The 25,471-nt window shown below is 40.8% G+C and overlaps 1 protein-coding gene and 1 pseudogene across 1 annotated transcript in view; both read right to left on the bottom strand.

Moving 5' to 3' along the window:
* The window catches only part of LOC126474166 (intermembrane lipid transfer protein VPS13D), a 525,388-nt gene that overhangs the window by 297,190 nt on the left and 202,727 nt on the right, over positions 1–25,471 (bottom strand). Inside the window, exons 24-27 of the mRNA XM_050101624.1 lie at positions 18,485–18,621; positions 9,135–9,375; positions 7,172–7,338; positions 1,109–1,259 (exon numbers count right to left, since the gene is read on the bottom strand). Coding sequence (XP_049957581.1) covers positions 1,109–1,259; positions 7,172–7,338; positions 9,135–9,375; positions 18,485–18,621 — 696 coding nt within the window. The remainder of the gene's footprint in view (positions 1–1,108; positions 1,260–7,171; positions 7,339–9,134; positions 9,376–18,484; positions 18,622–25,471) is intronic.
* Positions 20,004–20,121, bottom strand: LOC126475735 (5S ribosomal RNA; annotated as a pseudogene).

Here is a 25,471-nt window from a genome sequence, read left to right on the forward strand (position 1 = left end):
GGCCCCTTGCAGTCCCAACAGTCAGGTACGTCATTTAACCAATCCCATAATGAGTTATGCCAGTGAGGTGGTGCACTATCTTGGTGCCAATGTTATGTAGTTCAGCTTGTTCCAATTGAGGAAATGCCCTAGTTTTAGCACATCACTATAAGAAACACAAATTATAGTTGCTTCACCGAACAAGGAAGACCCATAAACCTTCCGCCAAGATACAATACAAAAACATTCCATATAGGAGATTCTTGTTGCAATTGTACCTTCCTGTGAGATTTGCAGACCCCCTGATGTGCTCACATTTCCACTTAGGTGAAACGTTGCTAAGAAAATAATTCTAAACATGGCCGTAAGTCACCACAAAGATGTCACTGGAATTGCTAATTCATATCTCGCTTTCCGGACTCTCACTTGTTAAATGCATTCTTCAGTCAGTCTTGGTCCCTTTGCAAAATCAGCTGGTGTCTTCAAATTGATGGTATCATCTATGGATGTTGCCGTCACTTGGAGGATTATAATGGAACTTCATACAGAATGCACACTGCACTGTAACAACAGATTAATCCTTGCAAACTGTAAAACACAAAAAGCTTTCTGTTCATTAGTTGCCATTTTTGCAAGTAGTGGTTTCTGACAGGAAGAGACCAAAAATAGTGCATGTACACAGGTATACAAATAAAACTGTTTAAGTCACTCTTTTATTTGATGTATTATTTATAATTATACATTGAACATAATAAATGCTACGTAGTCTTAACACCCTGATACTCGTCTTGAACCATCCAGGACACTGAATGTGCTGTTTTCTAAATGGCTTCCAAAGATTCAAAATAGTTTAAGTGTTTATCAAGATAACCTCAAAAACATGTGAAGGTGAATACAATGAAGGGGATTTTGGAGGAAGCATTCAAAATTTCTGTATTCCTAGTGTGATAGCCACAACACTTAGGTCACAAACCTATCTATAATGAGCAACAAAGTAAATAGGGGTGTTTACTTAATAACTTCAAAAAAATAGACTATCTGCCAAAAAGAATTTCACTTGCTGCCAGTCAAATTACATTTTGCTGTCAGAATAGTTCACAGTGCAAAGGCACAATTACAGAGCACATACCTGTTGCTTCCGATGACCCCTCGGGTGAGACTGTTCTTGATATTGATGGCATTCCAGAGCCAATGCTGAAGAAGTCAAATACAACAACCCAAGACTCAATGTTGGCCACAATATCCAGGGAATTGAAATCTACTGTCACTGAACGTTGTACCTAGCAGTAAAATAAAGTAACAAACTGTATTCCTTAAATGTGGACTTCAGAATGACAAGAACTAGAATTTAACATGATAATCTCAATGCACCTTACACAATATTGCTTCCAGCAGCCTGAACATATGTCAAGCAATTTGAAATACGACAACTAGAGCATGCAATGTGATCAACAATTACAATATATTAGGAACACAAGGATACACAAGATCATTAAAGACACAATTTATTGGGGCATGAAGTTACATCAACAAGAGTACAATGAAAATAGTTTACATGTATCAAATACATTTAACAACTAAGGGCTCACAGGTCCATGCACACCCTAATTAAGATGCTATCCACATCAAGTGTCATTTATGTAATACGGCGACCACATAGAACACACGTCGACAGCCACCCTGGGTACTTGCTGCCACACTGTTGGCAGGCACTACACTTGCTGTTGTGGTTGACACCTGATTTTGTATATTAAAAGCAGTTTTTGTGAAAGCCTGAACTGTAAAAATACTGGGTTTATTTATAAATAACTTTTCTGCTACAAGTCACAATTTTCTTTTATTCATATATGATGTATCTCGTGAAATGATACCCATTTTCAAGTGTATATATTCTTTGTACAATGCCATTTTTATGTAATTTTTTCGAGGCTGACACCTGACAATGATACAAGAGAACCAGTAACATGATATGACTATGTCTGCCAATTGTGTAAAAAAGCAGCTTTAAAGTGAATGTAATGATGCATCCACAAGAGATGTGAATGTGGTCAAGGATGCGATTTTCAACAAAGGCATGTGGTAGAACAGCCTTCGATGGCTCACTGGAGGTTGAGTAACAGATGGACACTCACAACATAGCGGTGTGTAGTAAATGATGAATAGCTGTAAGCCCAAAATTTCTTTGATCACAACAAATTGTAATGAAAATGCAGAGGTTTAGATAGACCTTTAATGAACTGATTGCTTGAAACATCTTATTTCAAGAATCTCAAGTTTTAGTGCTAAATTCACCACATATTTATTCCTATGTAATGTCTCTTAGGTTTGGCTCATGACACAGTGAATCATCTTGCATAGCACTGGTTCACATATCATAGTACATTTTTAAGATGTGCTGTTCCTAATTTTGCTATTAATTGTTTCGTATTTTGGGTTCATTATGTTCTCAAGTGACTTTTATAATGAAGCTGTGACACCAAACACAGCTTGTTGTGTTCCACATTTTCATTAACAGAGTAGATCCTTTGATGAGAGAGTCTGATAGGATATGACTAGGGTTAGTGAATCAGAATATGAACCAATATCAGGTTACAAGGGAGAAAAGTAGATAAAATATTGCTGGAGAAGCAGATATAAGAGCAGATACTAAGTACAGGAGGATAACATAGATAAGGAAACAGGAAATTTAACAAGATTAAGAGAAGATCCATCATGGAAAAAAATGAATGCATGTCTTTCTTGGGTGACCCATAATGACGTAACATTTAACACATACAATAATGTAGGAAAAGATAAATTACTACACAAACCTCAAGCATACAAAACCGCCAACTCCAGCTTCTCGAGCCAGAATGCAACATCACATATGATGCAAGCAGCAATCTGGAGGGGTGGGGAAGGGGAAGGGATAGTACTGTGTGGGTGGGGCGAGGGACAAATGCTGTCTGGTGGAGTGTGCAGGAACTAGACTGCCAACAGGCATAGCATCAAGAGGTTGTGGGGCACAGAGGTGAGGGAAAAAAGGGGGAAAAAAACAGGACAGGAGAGGGGAAAGACATGGGGATGCATTGGCAGAGGGCTGCAAAAAAACAGAATGGGATATGAGAATCGGGAGGAGGTGATAGGACAGACAGGATGGAAACTGTTGGGTGGAAGGTGTAGGGACAGTATGTTACTGTAGGTTGAAGCCGGAATAATTACAAGGGTAGAAAATTGTAAGGATAACTCCATCTGCACAGTTCAGAAAAGCTGGTGGTAAAGGGAATGATCCTGATGGCTTGGGTACTGAAGTAGTCATTGAAATCAAGTATGTTATGTTCAGCTGCAGGTTGTGACATAGGCTGGTCTACTTTACTCATGGCCACAGTTTGGCAGTGGCCATTCATCCTGGTGGACGATTGGTCAGTTGTCACACGAATATAAAAAGTGCTGAAATGATTGCAGCAGAACTGGTAAATGACATGGCTGCATTCACAGGTGGCCTGGCTTCTGATGGGGTATGACAAACCTGCAACAGGGAGGATGGATTGGACAGGTTTTGCACCTGGGTCATCCACAGGGATATGACCCTTGTGGCAAGGGGGTTGGGACTGGGAGTGGCATACGGATGGATCAGTATGTTGTGGAGGTTGAGAGGGTAATGGAACACCACTTTAGGAGGTGGTGGGAAGTATCTCGGGTAGAATATCCCTCATTTCAAGCCACGATGATAGGTAATCAAAGCCTTGGCGAAGAATGTGGTTCAGTTGTTCCAGTCCAGGGTGATGAAGGGAACACTCCTTTGTGGCTGGATTTTGAGGGTAGGGGAGGATTGGTGGTTGTGAGCGGAAATCACTTAGGAGAACTAGGTTTGGGGGATAGTGCCTGTCTGTCAATACCTTAGTGAGACCCTCAGCATACCAAGCAAGGGAGTTTTTCTCACTGCAAATATGCCATCCCTGTGTAGCCAGGCTATATGGGAAGGATTTTTTGGTGTGAAAGAGATGACAGCTGTCAAAATGCTGGTAATGTTGGTGGTTGGTGGGTTTAATGTGGGCAGAGGCGCAAATGAAGCCATTAGAGAGGAGGAGGTCAACATCTAGGACGGTGGCATGCTGGGCTGAGGAGAACCATGTGAAAAGGATGGAAGAGAAGGTGTTGTGGTTGTCAAGGAACAAAGATATGGTGTCTTGGGCATGGGTCCAGATCATGAAGATATCATCAATGAATGTGAACCAGACTAGGCGTTTGGTGTCTTGGGACACTAGGAAGGTCTCCTCTAGATGGCCCATAAAAAGGTTGACATAGGAGGGTGCCATGAAGGCACCCATGCATGTGCTGCCTATATGTTAATATACCTTCCTTTCAGATAAGAAGTAGCTGTGTGTTAGGATAAAGTTAGTAAGGTGAATCAGGAATGAGGCAGTGGATTTGGAGTCTGAAGGACATTTGGAAAGGTAGTGTTCAATAGTAGTAAGACCATGGGCATGTTGTATGTTGGTGAATAGGAAGGTGGCACCAACAGTAACGAGTAGGGATCAAGGAGGTAAAGGGGTGGGGATGGTGGAGAGTCAGTGAAGGAAGTGGTTGGTATCTTTGACATGGGAGGCTAGATTATGGGCAACTGGTTGGCGGTGTTGATCAGTGAGTGCTGAAACTCTTTCAGTGGGGTGACAATAACCAGCCACAATGGGGATCCAGGACTGTTGGGATTGTGGATCTTGGGGAGCATGTAGAAGGTGGGTGTGCGGGCTGTGACAGGGTGAGGAGGGAAATGGATTGAAAGGAGATGTTCTGGGAAGGGCCTAAGGCTTTAAGCAGGGATTGGAGTTTGTGTTGGACTTTTGGGATGGGATAACTCTGGCAAAGCTTATAGTTGGAGGAGCCAGACAATTTGCAGAGGCCTTCTGCCAGGTAGTCACTGCGATTCATAACAACAGTGGTGGAGCTTTGTCAGCAGGTAGGGTGATTAGGTCAGGATTTGTTTTGGAGTTAAGTGGGATCAACAGGAATAAATGTAACTAATTTTCAGAGGAGAGAATCTGGGGCTTGCATCAACAATCCGCTCAGTCGTGAAGTCTGTGTTGTGCGCAGACAGTCGTTGACACAGTGTGGTTCGGAAGTAGATGCATTTTGAAAGGCAGTGAATAAACACAGAAAAGCAGAGAAAGAACGGACACTGAGAAGAGTAATGCTATAGAGAAGAGTAACATACAGCCACACAAAACTACTGTATCAAATTAGAAATTCCAACAACAAAATGACCTAGAAGATAACAGTGATGACATATTTATAACAGTGAATCAGCTTCAAAAATTCACAAATTCAACCACGGGTAATCATAAACTGCTTTAAGAAAATGTCACCACACTCATGACCTGCCTTGTTCGTACTGTTGCTGTCATCGTTTATGTTTTGTTAGAAAGCTCTTTCTCAATACTCATTCAAACACGAGAATTTGCTACCTACAGTCACCTACGTAACTTGGATAAAAGTAAACCTGCATTCTCAGTGCTGTTCAGTAGAGAACTATGCCTCCAACTGTGGCTGGAGCAATGCAACTCGAGTACACCATTCAGTCTGTGAACACGCCTCAAGAGTCAAATCAACCTTAGATCACACACACTTTGTCACTTCACGAAAAGTATAGTTGTTAAAATGAGACCTTTCCTGCACAGAGAGATGTCTTTCAAACATTTAATTGCTGCTGTGAGAAACAAAACACTGAAAATCTGCCTTCCCCCACAATCAAAAGAACAAGCTGAAGAGAGCTACCTACAAATTGTGGCTTTTAGGTGTGTGGAGGAGAAGACAACAAAACTGCAAGCTGTTTCTTTCAAGGGAATTGGAACAGCTGTGTTGCCCCAGACAGTACATAATCATATGCACACAAATAATTTGGCCTCTACACATCCATATTAACGACAGTGCAAATATTCTAAGTACTGTAGGGAGTGAAGAAGACGGTTACGAGAGCACCTGGAGTGCAATCAGGATCAATGTTGTCAGGTTCTCACCACTGATAAGTACAGGATTTATTTTCCGCTTGATGATGATCATAGAAGTGTATGGACCTAGTCACATACTAATGCCCATCTCAGGCAAGCAGTTCAATAAATTCAGCAAGGCAGTCATGTTTGGGGTTGGTATTGTGGCGAACTTTCACCGCCCATCGTCTGAGCAGTTCTGTACGTCCCTAGCTCACTACAGCCATCTGCTATGGTACTGAGTTTCTTCCTTCATGCATCTGCTTCCTTCCCAAGCTGTTGATCCTGCTGTGTAACCAGATACCTGCCTTCTAGTCTCTGGCTACCTGTACAGGGCAATAGTTTGGCTCTTAGCAAGGCTCTACCCCCCACCCCCCACCCCCCACCCCCCCACCCGCAGACGAAAATGCATGGGAACACCTTGCCAACCTCATGAACAGCTTCCTGTAGGAGGCACGAAGCAAACAAAAATGGCCTGCACTATCTACTGACATAAATCTGACTGAGCATGCTTGGAACATGTTATGCTTATAGTGACAAACCCTCCTAACACACTGAATGGCCTCAGGGCGACCACTGACGAAGAGCTATAGGCAATGAGGAACAATTTCTCGACTACTTTGTGAGCACCATGTCAAGGACGATCCAAGGAAATTACAGTGAATGGAAAGGAGCAACATAGCACTGAAAATTACCCAGCAACTGGTTTTGATTTTATGGATGTAAAAAGATGAGCAGTTTCAGATGGGCTGCCTTTATTTCAGCTACTGTTTTGCTTTTATTTCATGTAACTCTTACTTTTTTGTGTTTTGCAAGGTTTATTATTTCATCCTCTGTTCCTTTGAACTTTAAACCCACACTCATTTGTAGATGAGTAGTTTATCATCTTGCATCTGTGTCAGAGGGGCAACCAAAGTTTAATTATCACCTTACAAAATAGAATAACATACTCAATTTTTTGTTAGCTGGTTCATGTCCGCAGTCCTGGTACACAATTAAATACTCCAATCACATTACCACAGCATGCAGCTACAAGAGCCAAAACCAAATGGCACAGCCCATCTCTACTTTAGTACATAACTTTGTCTTTTCAAAGCAAAAGTTAAAACTTTATAACTGTCCCTTGTACTTACAATAATCTAATTTAATACATACACACCATCAGCATACTCATAGTGAACCAAAAATCAAACTCAACACGATAGACAAGTGGGACGAATACTTACAGAATTATAAAATGAAGCAAAATTTGGTGCTTTTGTATCTACAAGTACAACATTTATGTGCATGAGGTTATCTTCCCGGAACATTCGTTGAGGTGATCCGTGTGCACGTGGAGATGGTGGTGGTGTGCATGGGTATTCCACAGTTTTTGTTTTCTGGAGCATTCTACCTATAACAAACAAAATTGAAATTAAATTTGTCTTATAATATTAATAGTTCACAGGATCAGCTGTTTGAATATATTATCTGGCATTCTCTCAGACTAAAAATCAAAACAGGCACAACGGCCCCACACACATTAATTTCACAAAAAATAATGATTTAGAGGCACTAAAACAGGTGCACATGCTTTTCAACAAACTGATATCAAGGAATAATCATGTCAGATACTTCCCCTATTCACTAAGGAAAATATGTCAGTGATAATAGGTCAAATATAAAACACCAATAAGTATTATGGCAGTTTCAGGTAGACACAGAAAAAAAATTGTACGGTTAGGGAAAGGAATAATACGAAAAGCACAATTAATAGAGATAAAAAATCAACACCTATTGGACATAAATAAAGAAAATTCTAACAAACATCAATAAAGGAGAGGAAAATGGGGTGTGGACAGGACATCTACAAGAGGGACAGTCCATTTGCATACATTTGTCCTTCCTGCCTGTATGCTAGCGATCAATCATAAGTATTAGCCATGCAGCAAACATGTCGGATGGTAAAATACATGAATAGTTCTAGATATAGACTTGCCTTTGATGTTACGTGTTTTGAAAAGATGGAATACGTGGTAATAGGTAGGTTCATGTTATTGGTTTTACTGACTGGATGGTTGCATGGATGGGCTACAACTTTCTCAGGTCAAGCACTTAAACGACAACATTCCTACCTAACAACCTTGCCATATGTGCCAAAGTTATGTTCAAGACACCCTAGTAACCTTTTCAACAGCCTTGAAAAAATTTCTAGCATTTGCAAATCATTGTGGCCAACAACTATGACTGAAATGGGCACATGACCATCATTACTGGATGTTGGCGCAGTAGCAGAGCATTACATGGTCTGATGAATCCCAACACCTTCTTCATCACGCCAACAAGAGGGCACGAATCCATCCTCTTCCAGTAAAGCAGCTCCTTTACACCTGTACTGCAAGACAGAGACAAACTGGCAGAAGTTTCACTTCGCTCTGGGGAACATTTACGTTGTCATTCATGGGCCCAGTGGAGTTTGTGCAAGGCACCATGATGGCCAAGAAGTATTGTACACCAGTTGGGACAACATACACCTCTGATGATGTACACGTTTCCCAATGGCAGTGGCATTTTTTGACAAGAAAATGCACATGTCACAAGGCCAGGAATGTGCTGGAGTGGTCTGAGAAACACAGTAGTGAGTTCCAAATGATGTGCTGCCCCCTTCCCCTCCCAACTCACCAGATCTAATCCCAAATGAACAGTCTCAGAAAGCTACAACAAAAAAGACAGTCAGAAAGGCCAACAAGGACTTTTAGGCCACAAACTAACTTTCCGACAGTCGTTTTTGTTATGTCTTTCTGTGACTCAGCATCCATGCTTTATCGTGAGTAGCAACCATCCTTTTGATTATACTGCTAAAGTAACAATGGTATAACCTAAGCTGACAAAATATATCTACTTCTTCAAAACACCAGTCATGCTGCCCTTTCATGACCCCCGCCCCCTCCATCATCATCATCATCATCATCATCATCATCATCATCATCATCCTCCACCACCACATCCACCAACTCCCTTTTTTCCCTACCGTTTCCTCACCCCTTCCACCATGCTTCTCTTCCACTACCCAACCAAATGTAAACCAGTATTTGACACATACTTTAGCATGTAGTAAAGGCCTGATGTTCACTAATGTGTCTGACCGAGCTCTTCATCAAGAACCTCCATCCAATTTTGCAAATGAACAAACCTGCTTCCATATATTACCTGAAGCTGTAATATTTGCTGGTCTTCTGAAACCAGTCCCCAGGTGACATGGAAGTGATCCTCTGACCTCCGGAGGTGGCTGTACTGCTAATGTAGCAGCAAGATTTGGACATGACTTGGAGACAAATGAAGGCGGTTGCACATACTGACCATCGCTCTGTGCAGATGACACAACTATACAACGATGTTTGTCTCCAGGTTCCTTCATCAAATCCTCCATCAACAGAGATCGCAGGCACATCTAAAAGAGGAGAGAAAAGTTCTAAATTAATGAATTTATTCAGTATGTTTTTCCCATAATAAACTATCAAGTATCAGAAAATACAATAACACACAGTTCTTTGTGTGCAACAGCAATTACACCAATGATATACCCACACGTTAAATTATCGCTAGCTGTCACAGGCATAAAACTAGACCAGAACTAAAATACAAATTAAATGCTGTTCATTATCTAACTTATGTTAATTTTTAATAATTCTTTCATTAGAAGAGTTGGAAAAAAAGAAATCAGTAAAAGTAAGGGCAGATTGTTCAGGCACAAGAGGAAAGCAAAAGTGCTCAAACCTTCAAATCAGAGAAGTAAGATGTGAGGCACGAAAGTACATGAAGTAGTTACAGTGGGCGAGAAGCAAGCGGAGTGCAGTGAATGAGAATGTCTAACACCTACGCACTGTTATTAAAACACACAGGAAGTCATGACACATTTTGCAGGTTTCAGAGTTTCAACAAAAAGAGGAAAAATTTAAATGTAACACTCAATCAAGAACAGAATCATCAGAGATGGGGCAACATCTCAGACTAAGTACGGATGGGAGCAGGCAAATACCACAACGTTTTTCAATAAAACACTATAATCATCAACTGAAACTAAGCAAGGAATGCATAAAAAAAACTTTATCTTTATGGCCACAAAGAGTTCTAGCTCTTCAGATACAAGTTGTTGCAGAGTGAGTTTTCAGAATTTAGTAAACAAATATCCATTGTGTCATTTTTAAACAAAAAATTTTTCTGCCTTTCATTTTCTTTTATGTAGCCCATTGTGTCTACTACAGTTTTGCCTAGATCATAATTTATTTACAACCAATTACAACTTCACAGAGTTCATGAATTTTTGTAAATACAGGGTGATTCAAAAAGAATACCACAACTTTAGGAATTTAAAACTCTGCAACGACAAAAGGCAGAGCTAAGCACTATCTGTCCGTGAATTAAGGTAGCTATAAAGTTTCATTTAGTTGCACATTTGTTCGCTCGAGGCGCTGTTGACTAGGCGTCGGCGTCAGTTGATGCTAAGATGGCGACCGCTCAACAGAAAGCTTTTTGTGTTATTGAGTACGGCAGAAGTGAATCGACGACAGTTGTTCAGCGTGCATTTCGAACGAAGTATGGTGTTAAACCTCCTGATAGGTGGTGTATTAAACGTTGGTATAAACAGTTTACAGAGAATGGGTGTTTGTGCAAAGGGAAAAGTTCTGGACGGCCGAGAATGAGTGATGAAAATGTAGCACGCATCCAGCAAGCATTTGTTCGCAGCCCAGGAAAATCAACTCGCAGAGCTAGCAGAGAGTGCAAATTCCACAATCAACCGTATGGAGAGTCCTATGAAAAAGGTTAGTTATGAAACCTGAACGTCAACTACCCGAGGCGATGGATCGGCCGCCAGGCAGCCCGTGACAGAGCACTTCATCACTGGCCTCCAAGAAGCCCTGATCTTACCCCCTGCGACTTTTTCTTATGGGGGTATGTTAAAGATATGGTGTTTCGGCCACCTCTCCCAGCCACCATTGATGATTTGAAATGAGAAATAACAGCAGCTATCCAAACTGTTACGCCTGATATGCTACAGAGAGTGTGGAACGAGTTGGAGTATCGGGTTGATATTGCTCGAGTGTCTGGAGGGGGCCATGTTGAACATCTCTGAACTTGTTTTTGAGTGAAAAAAAACCTTTTTAAATACTCTTTGTAATGATGTATAACAGAAGGTTATATTATGTTTCTTTCATTAAATACACATTTTTAAAGTTGTGGTATTCTTTTTGAATCACCCTGTATATTTGGTATGTGTACAAAGGTTCTGAATTTATTTCTTTAACTATACCTGCCAGTGGACATCATGAAGGAGAAGACAAGCTGACATGTAGCGCAACTGAACAGTGTGCAAGTTGCTCAAATTTTGAAGCACTCCACTGAGCCTGAGAAACTTCCCTTTAATGAGCTTTGTTAGGTGCTTACACCCCATTTTTGCCATCAACCCATTTGGTGGTGGCTGGTTTACAGCTTAACCAGCATCACAAGTGCCCTGGGCAGTCATATGCAATGTGGATCATCCTTTTGCAGGGCCTCTCACCAAGTGTTGTTTAGAGTGTCCGAAATGCCACCTCATATGCATTCACTAATTCTGAACTTGATTGTCAGGCTAGCTCCTGATCACAACATTCGGATCAGGGCATTGACCTTGTCTGACCCCTTTTTAAGTGACATTGCTCAAACTGCAGAATCACATGAGCTTATGGTGATGGCATGGGACATCCTTTCTGATAATTCACTATTGGCTGATGGCCCAACTGGATGTACATGGTAAACAGCCACTGGTGCCCCACTGTATAACCAAGGCGGCTAGACTCTTGCCAAGTCATTGTGGACTGCTGCTGTTGATGAAGTCAGTACTGTGGCATCACTGCACTTTCCGTCCTCGCCCATGCCAAGCTCGGCAGGCTCACGCCACTTGCAGCGTCATCGTTCCCGCCAGCAATATTTTCCAGGTCCTCAGCACCATTGTCCTTTCAGTCGTCCGACAAGCCAGCTGTCTGGTCTCAACTGTCATTTGATGCAAGTTAGCCATGACTGCCAGCATGAGGGGGCCATGTGTGGGGTATGGTGGGGAACAGGTCAACTGGCAACTGTTTGTGACAGTGGATGGGCTGTGAGTCGGTCATCTGATGCCCTGGTGTTTTCACTGGACTCTGGGGCTGCAACCAAATCCCTGCATGTGTCGCCCCAAAGTATTTTTCTGATGTTGGTAGTGGATAGGCAGCCAGTGCAATTTCATGCAGACACAGAAGCGGCAGTCAGCCTAATTAATTTAGATACAATCAGGCTCTTGGGGTGCCTAGAGTTGCAATGGCCGTTTCGTCAGCTTACGTCTTACATTAAACTGCGTGCTCCTTTGTGGGAGCAATTATCTGTATCCACATGTTATAAGAATGTAGAAAGTCAACTTATCTTGTTAGTGGCCAACTAACCATGGGTGCAAAATACTTTTGGGCTTGTTGGATTTTCTGTTTTTGGCTCCCAGATAGTTGACAGAGTGCATTCAGTGTCTCAATCCATCCCTATTCACAATTTGAACCAATTATAGAGCTCCTACAGGAGCTGTTTGAGAACATCTTGGTCCGAGCAGAAAATTTTGAGGCCATTGTCGGTACCCAAATTTTGTCATCTCCACCCCATTCCCTTTGCCACATGCATCTTGGTAAACGCTGAGTTGCAGTGTTGGCAGGATCAGGATATTGTCTCCCCTATTTCGTCATGTATGTGGACCAGCTCTTTGGTGGTGATTCAGTCAGTTTTACAACACCACCTAGAGAATGGCCCTTGTTCCAAGCTTGAGAACTGGAGTTTTTTCCCTGGAGGTGAATGTTTTTGGTCATGTGCTTACTCAAGATTATTTTTTCCACATGAATGATGACATCAAGACCACTGTCAACCTACCAGTGTCCAAAAACCTGAAGGAGCTCGAGTCTTTTTGTGTAAGCTTTTGTAATATGCTCAGTTCATTCCCACTCCATGCCCACGTGCCAGCCTCTCAATTACCTTGATCAGTAGTGCAATAAGTTTGTCTGGTATGCGGATTGTCAAGGCGCTTTTCAGTCTCTCAGGCAGTGTTTGTGCTCTGCTACCTGTCTGACTTCCTTTACATTGAGCAAACCTTTAACCCTGGCCTGTGATGCTTCCCAGAATGGCACTGGTGCTGTCTTGTCACACCAGAACCCAGACGGCATCGAACAACTCATCGCTTATGCATCACGAGTGCTAGCTATTATCTTTGGGGTTAAAAAGTTCTATGTCTTCTTCTATGGGGTTAAATTCCACATCAATGATCACATGTCATTTGTTTGCTTATTTGGCCTTCATTACAAGCGGCAAGATAGGAGTGTCCACTGGTTGCAGTAACTATTGATATGACATTCGTGTGCTATGGCGGCTACCAATGGGACCTGATCTGGAGTTTGATTGGCAAACCACATGGTTGTTGGTGGTCAATGCAATTTCCCATATGTAGCCAAGCTGTCCTCTGTTGCTGACTGCCACAGTTAGTGCATTCTTAGTCACTTTTGCCATCGATAGGCTCCCAGGACCCTGGTATCTGACAACAATCGCCAGTTTGTGCCACAGGAGTTTGAGGACTTTTGTGTTCACAATGATACTGAGTATCTGACTACTGCAATATTTCACCAGGTTTCTAACTCGGAGTTGGAGCACTTCATGCATACATTTAAGATCCAAACAAAGAAGTCTGTGTCTGCCGCTTCGGGTGGCAATGCACAGTCGAGTTTTTTGGCTACATACTAGGACGGTGCCTGTCAACAGGAATAGTCTGGTGGAAAGTAACCATGGATGTGCGGGTTCCCCTGTATTTGCTAGACTCTTGAGTGTTATCTCACAGACAACTGTGGACCATCATGTTTTCCTCCAAGGGCTACCACTTGGGTCCAATCCTTCAGCCAGTGGCAGAAGTGGCTGTTAGGTATCATGGTAAGCCACAAAGTTCTGAAGTTGTTTGTGGTGGATCTTGGTAGGGAGCAAATCAGCTACATCCACATCCTGTTGGGACATCACCACAGCAGTCTGCTGGTCTGCCAGGCAGTCGGTTCAGTCACAATGTTGTTCTGGGCAAGGGCTTCCACTTGCAGCACTGTGTTTCACTAATGTCGCCCCCTCCCTTACTCGGCTTTCACCTGCAGCAGTGGCCCCCAGTGAAGCACGCATCTGCATCTGGCGATGTATAAAATAAGCACTCTTACTCTCCCTGATCTCTATTTGGATTTTATATACTTCACTAGCATATTAGGTTTGCAATTATTCATGCCTTCTTTCTAATATTAATAAAAAGTACCCGTCACCAATGCCCAAGGAGAAATTTTCTCGGATTGCCATCAAATTTTACTTTGCTGTCTGTCAGACATTTCGTATAAAGTGACTGAAAAATTTTGTTGCAGTACAGTGCACCCTTTTTTGTGCCAAGGACAATCTTAATGTGAAGTAATGAATGTTATTTTTCCTCCTGGTACTGTAATTAAGTATTTCATTGTTCCTTCTGAACTGTAGTGGATTGTTTACAGCAAACTTCATGAAGGAACAGATACATTGTGAAGCAGTGGTCAGACTGCCGAAGTTCTTAAACAGTTGTCTACGAGGTGATCATGGGTGAGTGTCACATATTATTCTTACAGCACATTTTTGCTCAAAGAAGACTTTCTTTCTTAAAAATGAGTTACCTCAGAACATTATTCCACATGACATTACTGAATGAAAACATGCAAAATATGTCAGCTTACTGATTTGTTTCTCCCCATGATCTGCAATGATTCTAAGAGTAAATGTGGCAAACTAAGTCATTTTCGGAGGACCAAAACGTCTTTTTTTCCTAATTTAGAATCTCATCAATATGGAGCCCTAAGAATTTTGATGTTTCCACACTATTTATTATTTCTCCACCATATGTTACACTTATCATTTGTGCAGGACCTCTAGACGTGCAGAACTGAATATTCGCAGAAAACCTGTCAACAATACTTTTAAGAACTTTGCTTGCCAGTTCTTCTGTTTCTGTATGTATGATTGGACTGATTACAATACTAGTGTCATATGCAAAAGAACTAATTCTGCTTATTGTATACTAGGTGGAAGATTGTATACATATAAGGGGAACAGTGGTGGACCTTGGGGAACCCCACATGATTTCTCTCCAGTCAGGATTATGTCACTACACTACTTAAATTACTATATACAACTTTCTGCACTCTTTCAGTTAGATATGATATTATTCGTTGGTTGGCTATACCATAAATCCCATCAGACAACAATTTATCTAAGAGAATACTGTGATTCACACTGTCAAATACCTTAAAGTAGTTGCAGAAAATACCAACCAGCACTATTTTATTACTTAATGCTTGTAAAATCTGATGAGTGAATCTGTAAATAGCATTCTCAATCTAGCAACCATATTGAAATCCAAACTGTGATTTGCTAAGGATACTATTATTGCTAAAGTGAGATACTATTCCAAAACACACTATTTCTCAAAAATTTTCAAGAATGACGTCAGCAGTGAATCAAGTCAGTAGTTATTGGCATCTCTCTTACCACCTTTCCTGAAGAAGGGTTTAAAACGGCATATTTCAGTCTCTCTGGAAAAATGCCGTGAATCAGTGATGCATTACTTGTTTCACGTAAGACTGGGCTTATTACATGGGAACAAATTTTTAGTACTCTATTGGAAACACCATGCAAGCCAGATGAGCTTTTAATTTTTAAGAGGATGAATAATTTTCTTAATTTCAGGAGGAGGAGTTTTTGATACATTCATATGACTGAATGTCATTAAAGTTACTATTTCAACACACACCAATTCTATTGCTCTTTTGCTGTTTGTCCCTATGCTTTCTTCTATATTTAAGAAGTGATTGTTAAATGCATTTGCTACCTGTGACACATTATTTATAGCCCATCCATTCAGTTCAATAGATATTTCGTCTTGTTCTGTGGCTGGTTGTCCTGCCTCTCATTTCACTACATTCCGCATAGAATTCTGTTGTTGGAAGTACTGATTTCTGACATTATGTGCATGTGCTTTGATTTTCTAATAAAATTTCTTAGTAATTTTGAGTAGTTTTTGTAGTTTGCAGCTGCTGGAGGATCCATACTTGTTCTTGCCACAAGATATATTTCCATTTTCCTTTCACAAGATACTTTAATCCCTCAAGTGAACCATGGCTCTTCACATAGCTGTTTAGTGTCCTTTTTGATTAGCTTATGTGGAAAACTATTTTTCAATAATGATATGAATTTATCAAGGAATAGATAAAATTTTATGTTAGCACTTGATTCATTATATGAGCGTGAGTCAAATGAAAGCCTTAAATTTGAAATAACAAATCGAACTTTCGCACCGTTATCCTGTAAGTCGGTAAGCGTGCTACAAACAGCGTACAGAATGGCCTGTAGGTGGCAGCATAGTGCAGATGCACACATACCGTTGCAGTATCAGTACAAAGATGGCCGCCCCACTTGCGACTTGCACCAGGGAAGAACAGCGCTCTGTTATTCAGTTTCTGTGTAGTGAAGGTGTGAAACCTATTGAAATTCATCACTGAATGAAGGTTCAGTAGGTGACGCATGTTTATCCCAGCAGCAAGTCTACGGATGGAGTAGGAAGTTCTAAAATGGTGTGACTTCAGTGGAAAATGCTCCTCGTCCAGGTCAGGCACAATGAGTTGTGACTCCACAGAACACTGTAGCAGTTCAAGCCATAGTTAAGGAAAACCACCAAGTGACACTGAATGACACTGCAGCATGTTTACAGATTAATCATGGGTCAGCACACCACATTGTGCATGATGTGCTCCACTTTCACAAAGTGTCTGCAAGATGGGTGCCATGGCAGCTGACTCCTGAAATGAGAGAAAGACGTGTTGATGCTTGTGAAGAACTTCTTCGGCACTTTGAACGAGAAGGTGATGGCTTCCTTGAAAAAACTGTTACTGGGGACGAAACCTGGGTTCACTTCCACCAACCAGAAATGAAGAGAGTGAGCAAGGAATGGCGCCATTCCTCATCACCAAAACCAAAGAAGTTTTGAACAGAACCATCAGCAGGGAAGGTTATGCTGACTCTTTTATGGAATGAAAAGGACATCCTTTTGGAGCATTACATGCCTATAGGGACAACTGTCACCAGTGCATCATACACAGATCTCATAAAAAAATCATCTGCGGCCTGCAATCAAATCAAAGCGACGTGGACTGCTGTCAGCAGGTGTCCTTTTGCAACATGTCAATGCAAAGCCCCACACTGCCCATACAACAGTTGCAACAATCACAGACCTGCATTTTGAGTGTCTTCCTCATCCACCATACTCACCAGACCTTGCCCCAAGTGACTTCCATATGTTTTGACCACTCAAAGACTCAATGGAAGGAAAGAAATTCCGTTCTGATGAAGAGGTACGCCACGCGATGCATGAGTGGTTCCACGCACTACCAAAAGAAGGAAGGAAAGAAGTTCCGTTCTGATGAAGAGGTACGCCACGCGATGCATGAGTGGTTGCACGCACTACCAAAAGAATTTTTTTCTAAAGGAATTTATGCACTTTGTAAGCGCTTGGGGACTTGCATTGAGCATGGGGGAGATTATGTTGAAAAGTGATACAGCTTTGTAACACTTCGGGGCAATAAACAATATTTTAAAAAATATTTAAGGTTTTCATTTGACCCAACCTCATTAATTACCTCCCACGTCATCACCTGTAAACTATTCGTAAAAACATTTGTCCTTGAATCATTAATTAGTCTAGATTATTTTTACTGAAGTGTATCCATACTGTAAAGTGCTATGTTATTTATCCTAACTAACAGTGCATCACGAACAGAGAGAGTATTTGTTATTGAGTAAACAGTTATTTTCTTACTCTGAGCTTCATCAGAGAAACCATTATCAATTAGGGCCCTACTGTCTTTATCCACCTATGTTGGAAAATTAATTATTGAGACAAATATGTAGGTTCCAAATAAGGTTTCCAGATCATTTTTACTGTCAGAAACCCTTAGAAAATCCATACTGAAGTCACCAGAGACTATTAACTTCTTGCTGCTCTCTGACAGATAGCACAGTAAGATATCTAGATTCCTCATCAATAGTTCAAAATTTCTCAGTAGGGATCTAGATACAGTTACAATTAAAAGCAAACTACTTTTCAGGATTAATTCATAAGCACACATTTCTATGTTCTAATCACTACAAAATCATCTTCTCTCAATGTTTTTGAACTTGTGCTCTGTCTTAAAGTATGCAACAACTCCTCCTTTCCCTGCGTTATTTCTGCTTGAGTAGGCTGCAATAGTGTAATCTTTTACATGTAACTTATCTAAACCTGTGGTTATGTGGTACTGAGACAGACAAAGCATGTCCATCTTTTCAGAGCTCTCAAAATTTTCCAAACAGCTACTGAACATTCTATTCACCAACAAATTTCCCTTTAAAAATAGTAAAAAAACCGTCTTATTTTTCATTACAGTTAATTAAAAGCAGCTACATTATGTATATATGCAGTTTTGGCAATATACCTGTATGTTGGTTTCATAACGATGAGATCTATCAAACTGAACACTGAAGTCTCTTATAGACAAATCTACTAGGCCTTGTTCTCCTCTTCCAAAATCACCTTTCAACTCTGCTATGAATACTGGAAGATCAAAGGACACTGCAAGAAAAAGAAGAAATACCCACGACATTAATGAAGAGCTATACATCACATTTTTATTCAACCAAGCACTGCTAATAATAAGTGTGTGTGTGTGTGTGTGTGTGTGTGTGTGTGTGTGTGTGTGTGTGTAAACCAAATTAATGATTTCCATACGAGGTTATTTGTGAATATACTACATATTTTGGTCATAATCATTCAGCTCAAGCACAGTCCAAAAGATAGAAATTTCAGTACAACTACAACTACATTTTGCAGAAATTAATTTGGAACACTTGATGAACAGAGACAGTGCTTTATTAGGCTTATCCCTACTGAATATGGTATCCTCCTGCCTTTCTCTATTATGAGAACTGACTCTCAGAGTTACCCAGTGTAGCCACAGTCTTGTGTTTATCTTCACCCCAAGTGAAGATTTTCTCGTATGCATTCAAATTACTCAGTCTTTGATTGATTCCTGGTAATATTACATTTCTTTTTGATCATCATTAGTGTTGTATGCAGTGAATATATCATATTTACACTGTGCAACAAAAGTATAGGCTCACTTTTTCAAAACCCTATAATTATCTTCCATTGTGACACATAAGTTTGAAATGTGGCTCAAACATACCTACAAACTTCCTCTGCTACAATGCAAAAGCATGTCACCCTGAGATGTCCCCCTTGGGATTCAGCAATCCAAACAGCAAGGTGTCAATGCATGTATAATAAAAAAAAAAGTCACAGCTGAACTTCATGTGAGCTACAAGGTGGGTGGATGATGTCACACTGGCACCAAAGTTCACCAAAATTCTGAAGGCCACCACAGATGCTTCACATGATGGGAAGGTCGTCACAGCCTACCCTCTTTTCACCTCTTCTTTTGACGCTTTTATGATGGAGGTCAGAACCATGACACCCAACATTGAAATGACACAGTTTTCTTACAGGTGGGCAAGGAAAACATTTCAGGCACACCATCACTAAGAACTGACACAAAAAGGACTCAGGCTGTGGCACAAAAGGCTTCATTGGGACCATACCTTCCCTTGGGACATCGATCCCTGTACTTTGTGCAGTCAAACATGGAAGTTTGCACTGCGATGAGCAACAGGACGATGTTCTTGACAATGTTTGACACTGCTGCTACCCGGGTATGACCACTTGTATTTGGTGCATTATCCTTGTATCTGTACTAAAAACTAAACTCCGTCCAAACAGGCCTTGGAAGGCCCAACGGTACTGACCAGCTGTCATGTCAACTCAGCCCACAGGATATGGAGGGGCATGTAGTAAGCACACCGCTCTCCCAGCCATTTGTCAGTATACGAAACCAGAGCCACTACTTCTCAATCAAGTAGCTCCTCAGTTTGCCTCACAAGGGCTGAGTACACCCCCCTTGCCAACAGCACTCAGCAGACCAGATGGCCACCCGTCCAAGTGCTAACCCAGCCCGACAGCGCTTAACTGTGGTGATCTTATGGGAACCGGTGTTACCACTGCGGCAATGCCGTTGGCTTTGTATCCGTACATATTGTTTATTTTAAAACTGACATGTTGATGTCCAGTGATTTTCATGACCTTCACATGCATATTCGTGATGTGCAATGATACATAATACAGAGGGAGGAGATTGTGTGAATTTGTACAGCATAAGGTATGTTACTTTTCCAAGTGTCGTCATTATCATCATCATCATCATCATCATCATCTCAGCCTTTTCCCACATATGTGGGTTCAGGGTTGCTTTGCAGAATCCTTCTCTTCCATAAATGCTATCCAGTGCTTGTTCTCCGAGCGATCTTTTCTCCCGTAGGTCCCTTGCTATCTTGTCTTTCCATCTCAGTTTCGGTCTTCCTCTTCCCCTTAATCCTTCGATTTCTAGGTCTTCAACTCTTCTCCCCACGTAGTACTCCCCTCTTCTCTGCACATGTTCATACCACCTTAGCCTACTTTCTTGGATTTTCTTCCCTATGGGTCCCACTTTCACTGTTCCCCTGATGTACTCATTCCTTAGTCTATCCTTTCGTGTCACTCCACTCATCCACCTTAACATTCTTATTTCTGTCACTTCCATCTTTTTCTCTTGGGCTTCTGTAATTGGCCAAGTTTCTGCACTATACAGCATCACGGGCCTCATCACAAACTTGTACAGATTTCCTTTCATTCTGCAGCTAACCTTCTTATCACACAGTACTCAACTCAGTTTCCTCCAGTTCATCCATCCACTATTTATCCTGTGTTGTATTTAGGTCTCCAGTCCTCCATCACTTTGCATGTAGGAGACTAGGTATTTAAATTTCTTGACCAGCATCAGTTGTTCTAATTGCAGGTTACTATATGCTCGATGAAGAAACAATACCGCATAACTGACAAATTGCTGATTTTTCGTTTTTTAGTCAGATGATGTCGTTGACCGTACATGCATCTGCTCTTAACGCCATAATGCTGAATTGTTAATTATTTACCATGAAAAAATCATCTAAAACAATACCATCTATGTGACACAGCAAATAAATAGATGGCAATACTATGGAACTGTAGAGAATTAAATACTGCCTATCTACAATCTATGGATTCCGTAAACAATACCACGTAAACACAGGAGCAAGCGCAGCACATTGTTACTGCCTTATTACATATTTAACAGCGCTCGAAAGTGGTTCCATGCTTGTAGCTTCATTCGTGATAATGGACATCGATATAGATGACGAACTTTTTACTGAAGAAGAAATTGTTTCTCAGCTGAAATCAGCTTATGAAAGCTGAGAATCATTCATGAGTGTGACTGACAGCGGTAAAAAAATGGTTTTATTATTCACCTTTGAATGTTAGTGGAACCGCAAGTGTCTTATTGTGATATAAATCAGAGTGCCCCCACTTCACTAGTTTTGTGCTTTATTCATTTCTGCCAAAGATTTGTAGACTGTCCACTTTCTTGTAGGATCTTCCGTAAATGCAGAACAAACAACAGGTGAGAAAAGTCATAATGCTGAAGTTACATTTACCGAAGAAGAATTAATTTCGTATATGGTGTTCTTGGTTACTGTTCCTGCAACATCTAATGATGCAGGTAATTTTCTTGGCATTATTGTTAATAGTATTACTGATGCCGTTGTTCTCATAAATACATGAATTTCAGCTTCATCTTTGCTTAAATTAATTTATAAATATTTTTCCACCTAGAAACTTCAGTGGCTGTATCCAACAATGCTCAAAACGAAACCACAGTCACAGTTTCCACTAGAGACAACAGTACTTCACACTCATTGCTATGCGATGATGCTCATTGCTTGCCAAACATTATGGATAAATTATCAGAAGATCATGGGAGCAATAATGATGCTGACAGTGAAGGCCACGAATTTTATGGTGACGCAAGCAATGACAGGAAAAGGAAGTCTAAACCATATCCTGAAGATTGGAATAAAAATGCCAATAACATTCTGAGAATGTGTGGACAGGCATATATCAGATATAAAAGAAGTTGAATTGGTAAAATCACTCATGATACTCCAAGAGATACGAAAATTAGGTTCAACATGTACTTAGAAGAAGTGCCAGAAATCCGTTCAAAGGAAGTGTCATCAGTTTTCTGTGGATGATAGGCAGGCAGTATTTAACACATTTCGGGAAACGATGTCATGGGATCAGAGGAAGGTTTACGTCATCAACCTTGTGGACATAATTCCAACCAAACGTCCAGGGAAGAACACTGGCGAATCCAGGAGAAAAGGGACGCTCATTTATCATTTGAAAAATGAGCTGGGGAAACAAAGTATGCAAAAAGATGTTTCTCAATACTCTTGGGATTAAAGAATGGACTGTCCGATATTAGCTGGGTAATTCCACACATGGGATGAGTCCTGATACGGAATCGTCATGACCTCGAATCAAAGAGAAGAAGAAGAAAGATGAGAGAGCCTTCATGAAAGAATTCCTGGACTCTCTTCCGAAACTTCCGTTGCATTACTGCAGGAAATCCTCCTCAAAGTTGTACCTTGAGCCTATTCTACAATCCAAACAACAGCTGTATGGACTCTATGTGGAAAAATGTCATGCAGAGAAGGTTTCATCATTAAGTCGGGCTACCTTTAACTTGATTTTAGAAGATTGAAATATTAGCTTATAAGACCAGTGCGACTTGTGTTGTAGTTACAGGCTTGGTAACTTGAGTGAAGGCGCGTGGAAGCAACACACACAATTGAAAGAGCAGGCAAGGATGCAAATAGATGCTGACAAGAAAGAAGCCCAGCAGAAGCTCTGCTCAGTGTACACCATGGACTTACAGGCCTTGAAAGTAGCTCCATTTTTAAGTGCAAGTGCAGTTTATTATAAAACAAAGTTGGCTGTTCATAACTTAACAATTTAGAATTTAGAAAGTTGTCATACAGTATGTTACTGGTTCTATGAAATGCAAGGTGATTTGGTTGCATCATGTTTTGCCTCATGCATCATGGACACCCTACCCAGAACGATTAAGGAAAATCCCGTTCAAGTCATTCTTTACTCTGACGGCTGCACATATCAGAACAGAAATGTGATATTATCAAATGCTCTTTTAAGATTAGCAATTGATACTGGAGTACTGATTACACAAAAGTTTTTGGAGAAAGGCATACTCAGATGGAAGTGACTCAGTTCACAGTTCCACTGAGTGCAACCTTAAAGGACGTGAAGTTACACTTCCTAGCCAATACGCTATGATGTCTAAAGAAGCGAGAAAAAAGCCACAGCCATATGAAGTCCATTACCTAGATTATTACTTTTTCATCAACTACACAGAGAAAAGCTTGTGGCTGTACAACTCAATTAGGCCTGGAAGAGCTGTAAAAACTGAGCCTACAGTTACCGATCTGAGAGCGCTACAGTACCACACAAATGGTATTATTTACTACAAGTGCTCTTTCAACGAGGTGTGGCAAGAATTACTGAGGCGTCCGAGGAAAATTTTTGGAGATGTTTGCTTCCCGAAACTATACAAGGAAAGACTGAAAATCAAGAAATCCAAATGGTATCATTTACAACTTAAATCAGTTCTTCCTAAAGATTGTCATAGTTATTATGACAACATTCCTTATGAATGAAAATTATCATGGAGGTAACTGTGTGATGAGTATCAGTGCAGTGTAATTCTCTGTTGCTGCTTTGAGTGACGTTTAGGATTTTTCTTGAAGAATGGTGCAGACATTATCAGAACTATGTAAACAGTATATTAATTTAAAATGTTTCTATGAAATCTTTCAATAAAAAAGATTAATGCTCCAAAACGTGTTCTTATTAGCTTTCTCTGCACCAAATACCAACATAAATGTGTCAAGTCGTGCCAGGAGACTAACAAACAAATACCGCCTAAGTAACAGATCATGGCATAATAATTCCACGTATGTGCCGTAATTAAGCTTTCTAAAGCGTATCGTTTTTGTTTCACAATTTTAATTGATCCAATATTTCCTTGTAGTGCTACGATGCAAATTTAGCGCCACTGTGAAATGCATTAGGCATTTCGGAGAGTTTTTTGTCTCTCGTGTAAAATTCTTCTTTTGCTACTTACGCAGTATTGTTTCTTCACTGACGACGTAGATCTTTGGCATCCTTTGTACACATATACCCTGTTTTCACCCTGCTAATGCTCATTTCCCTTTCCTCTAGAGCTTTTCTCCACTGTTCAAGATTGTCTTGAAGTGCCTTTTGGGTGGGTTCACAGATTACAACATCATTGGCAAATATCATGCTCCAAGGTGCCTCTTTTTTCACATCTTTGACTAGTACATCCACGACAAGGTCAAAGAGATATGGGCTGAGAGCAGAACCCTGATGTAGTCCTACTCTCATTGGTAATGCCTTTCTTGCACCTGCACTGCAAGTGTCACTGGACCTTCATACATGTCTTCCACCACCCTAATATATTTTTCATCTCCGACATCTCCATACCTCTTGCCCCGACACTCTGTCATACGCCTTCTCAAGATCAATAAAGAACATATGCATTTCGGCTTGTACTTCTCTGTGCCTCTCCATCAGTTGCCTTAGTGCAAATATTGCGTCAGTTGTTCCTCTTCCCGGCATAAATCCAAACTGTTCTTCACATACCTCAGTTTCTAGATGCAACCTCTTCTCAATTATCCTTTCTCAGATCTTCATTGTGAGGGACATTAGTTTTATCCCTCTATAATTGCCACAGTTATGGATATCCCCTTTCCCCTTCTACATGGGAACCAGTATACTGCTTCTCCACGCATGCGGCATTCTTTCTTCTTTCCCCATCTTCTACATTAGATCCCAGAGAATATCAATTCCCTATTCTCCCAGACTTTTCCATACTTCTATTGAGATTTGGTCTGCCCCAAGGGCCTTCAAATTTCTCATTTTCTTCACCGCGTGTTTGACTTCTTCCCTACTTATATTTTGGGTCATTCCTTCATTTACATCACCATCTTCACACTTCTCTCGTACATTTTCCTCATTCAGTAGCCTTTCTAAGTACTCCCACCACCTATTCAGGATTTCCTCAAGGTCATGTAATATTACACCTGATTCATTCTTTATCTGCCTCATTGATGTTACGTCCTTGCTTTAGCAATCCCTAGGAGTTGCCTGTCACCCTGTCTTCTTTCCAGCTCTTCATATGCCTCTTCCATTGCCTCAGCCTTTGCTTTTGCCACTGCTCTTTTTGCCATCTTTTTAGCGGTCTTGTAGGGTTCCCTATTCTCCAGTCTTCCTGTTAAGTCTCATTGTTTTTTGCATCTTTCTTCACTTTTATTGATTTCTGAACCTCCTCATTCCACGACAATGCCTCCTTATCTTCTGGTGCTCCCTACTCTGGAACATTTACTTTGAGAAGTATCCATTGTTGTTTTGGTTTTGC

The sequence above is a fragment of the Schistocerca serialis genome, chromosome 4, assembly GCF_023864345.2.
Source record: "Schistocerca serialis cubense isolate TAMUIC-IGC-003099 chromosome 4, iqSchSeri2.2, whole genome shotgun sequence".
In the NCBI taxonomy this organism is placed as follows: domain Eukaryota; kingdom Metazoa; phylum Arthropoda; class Insecta; order Orthoptera; family Acrididae; genus Schistocerca; species Schistocerca serialis.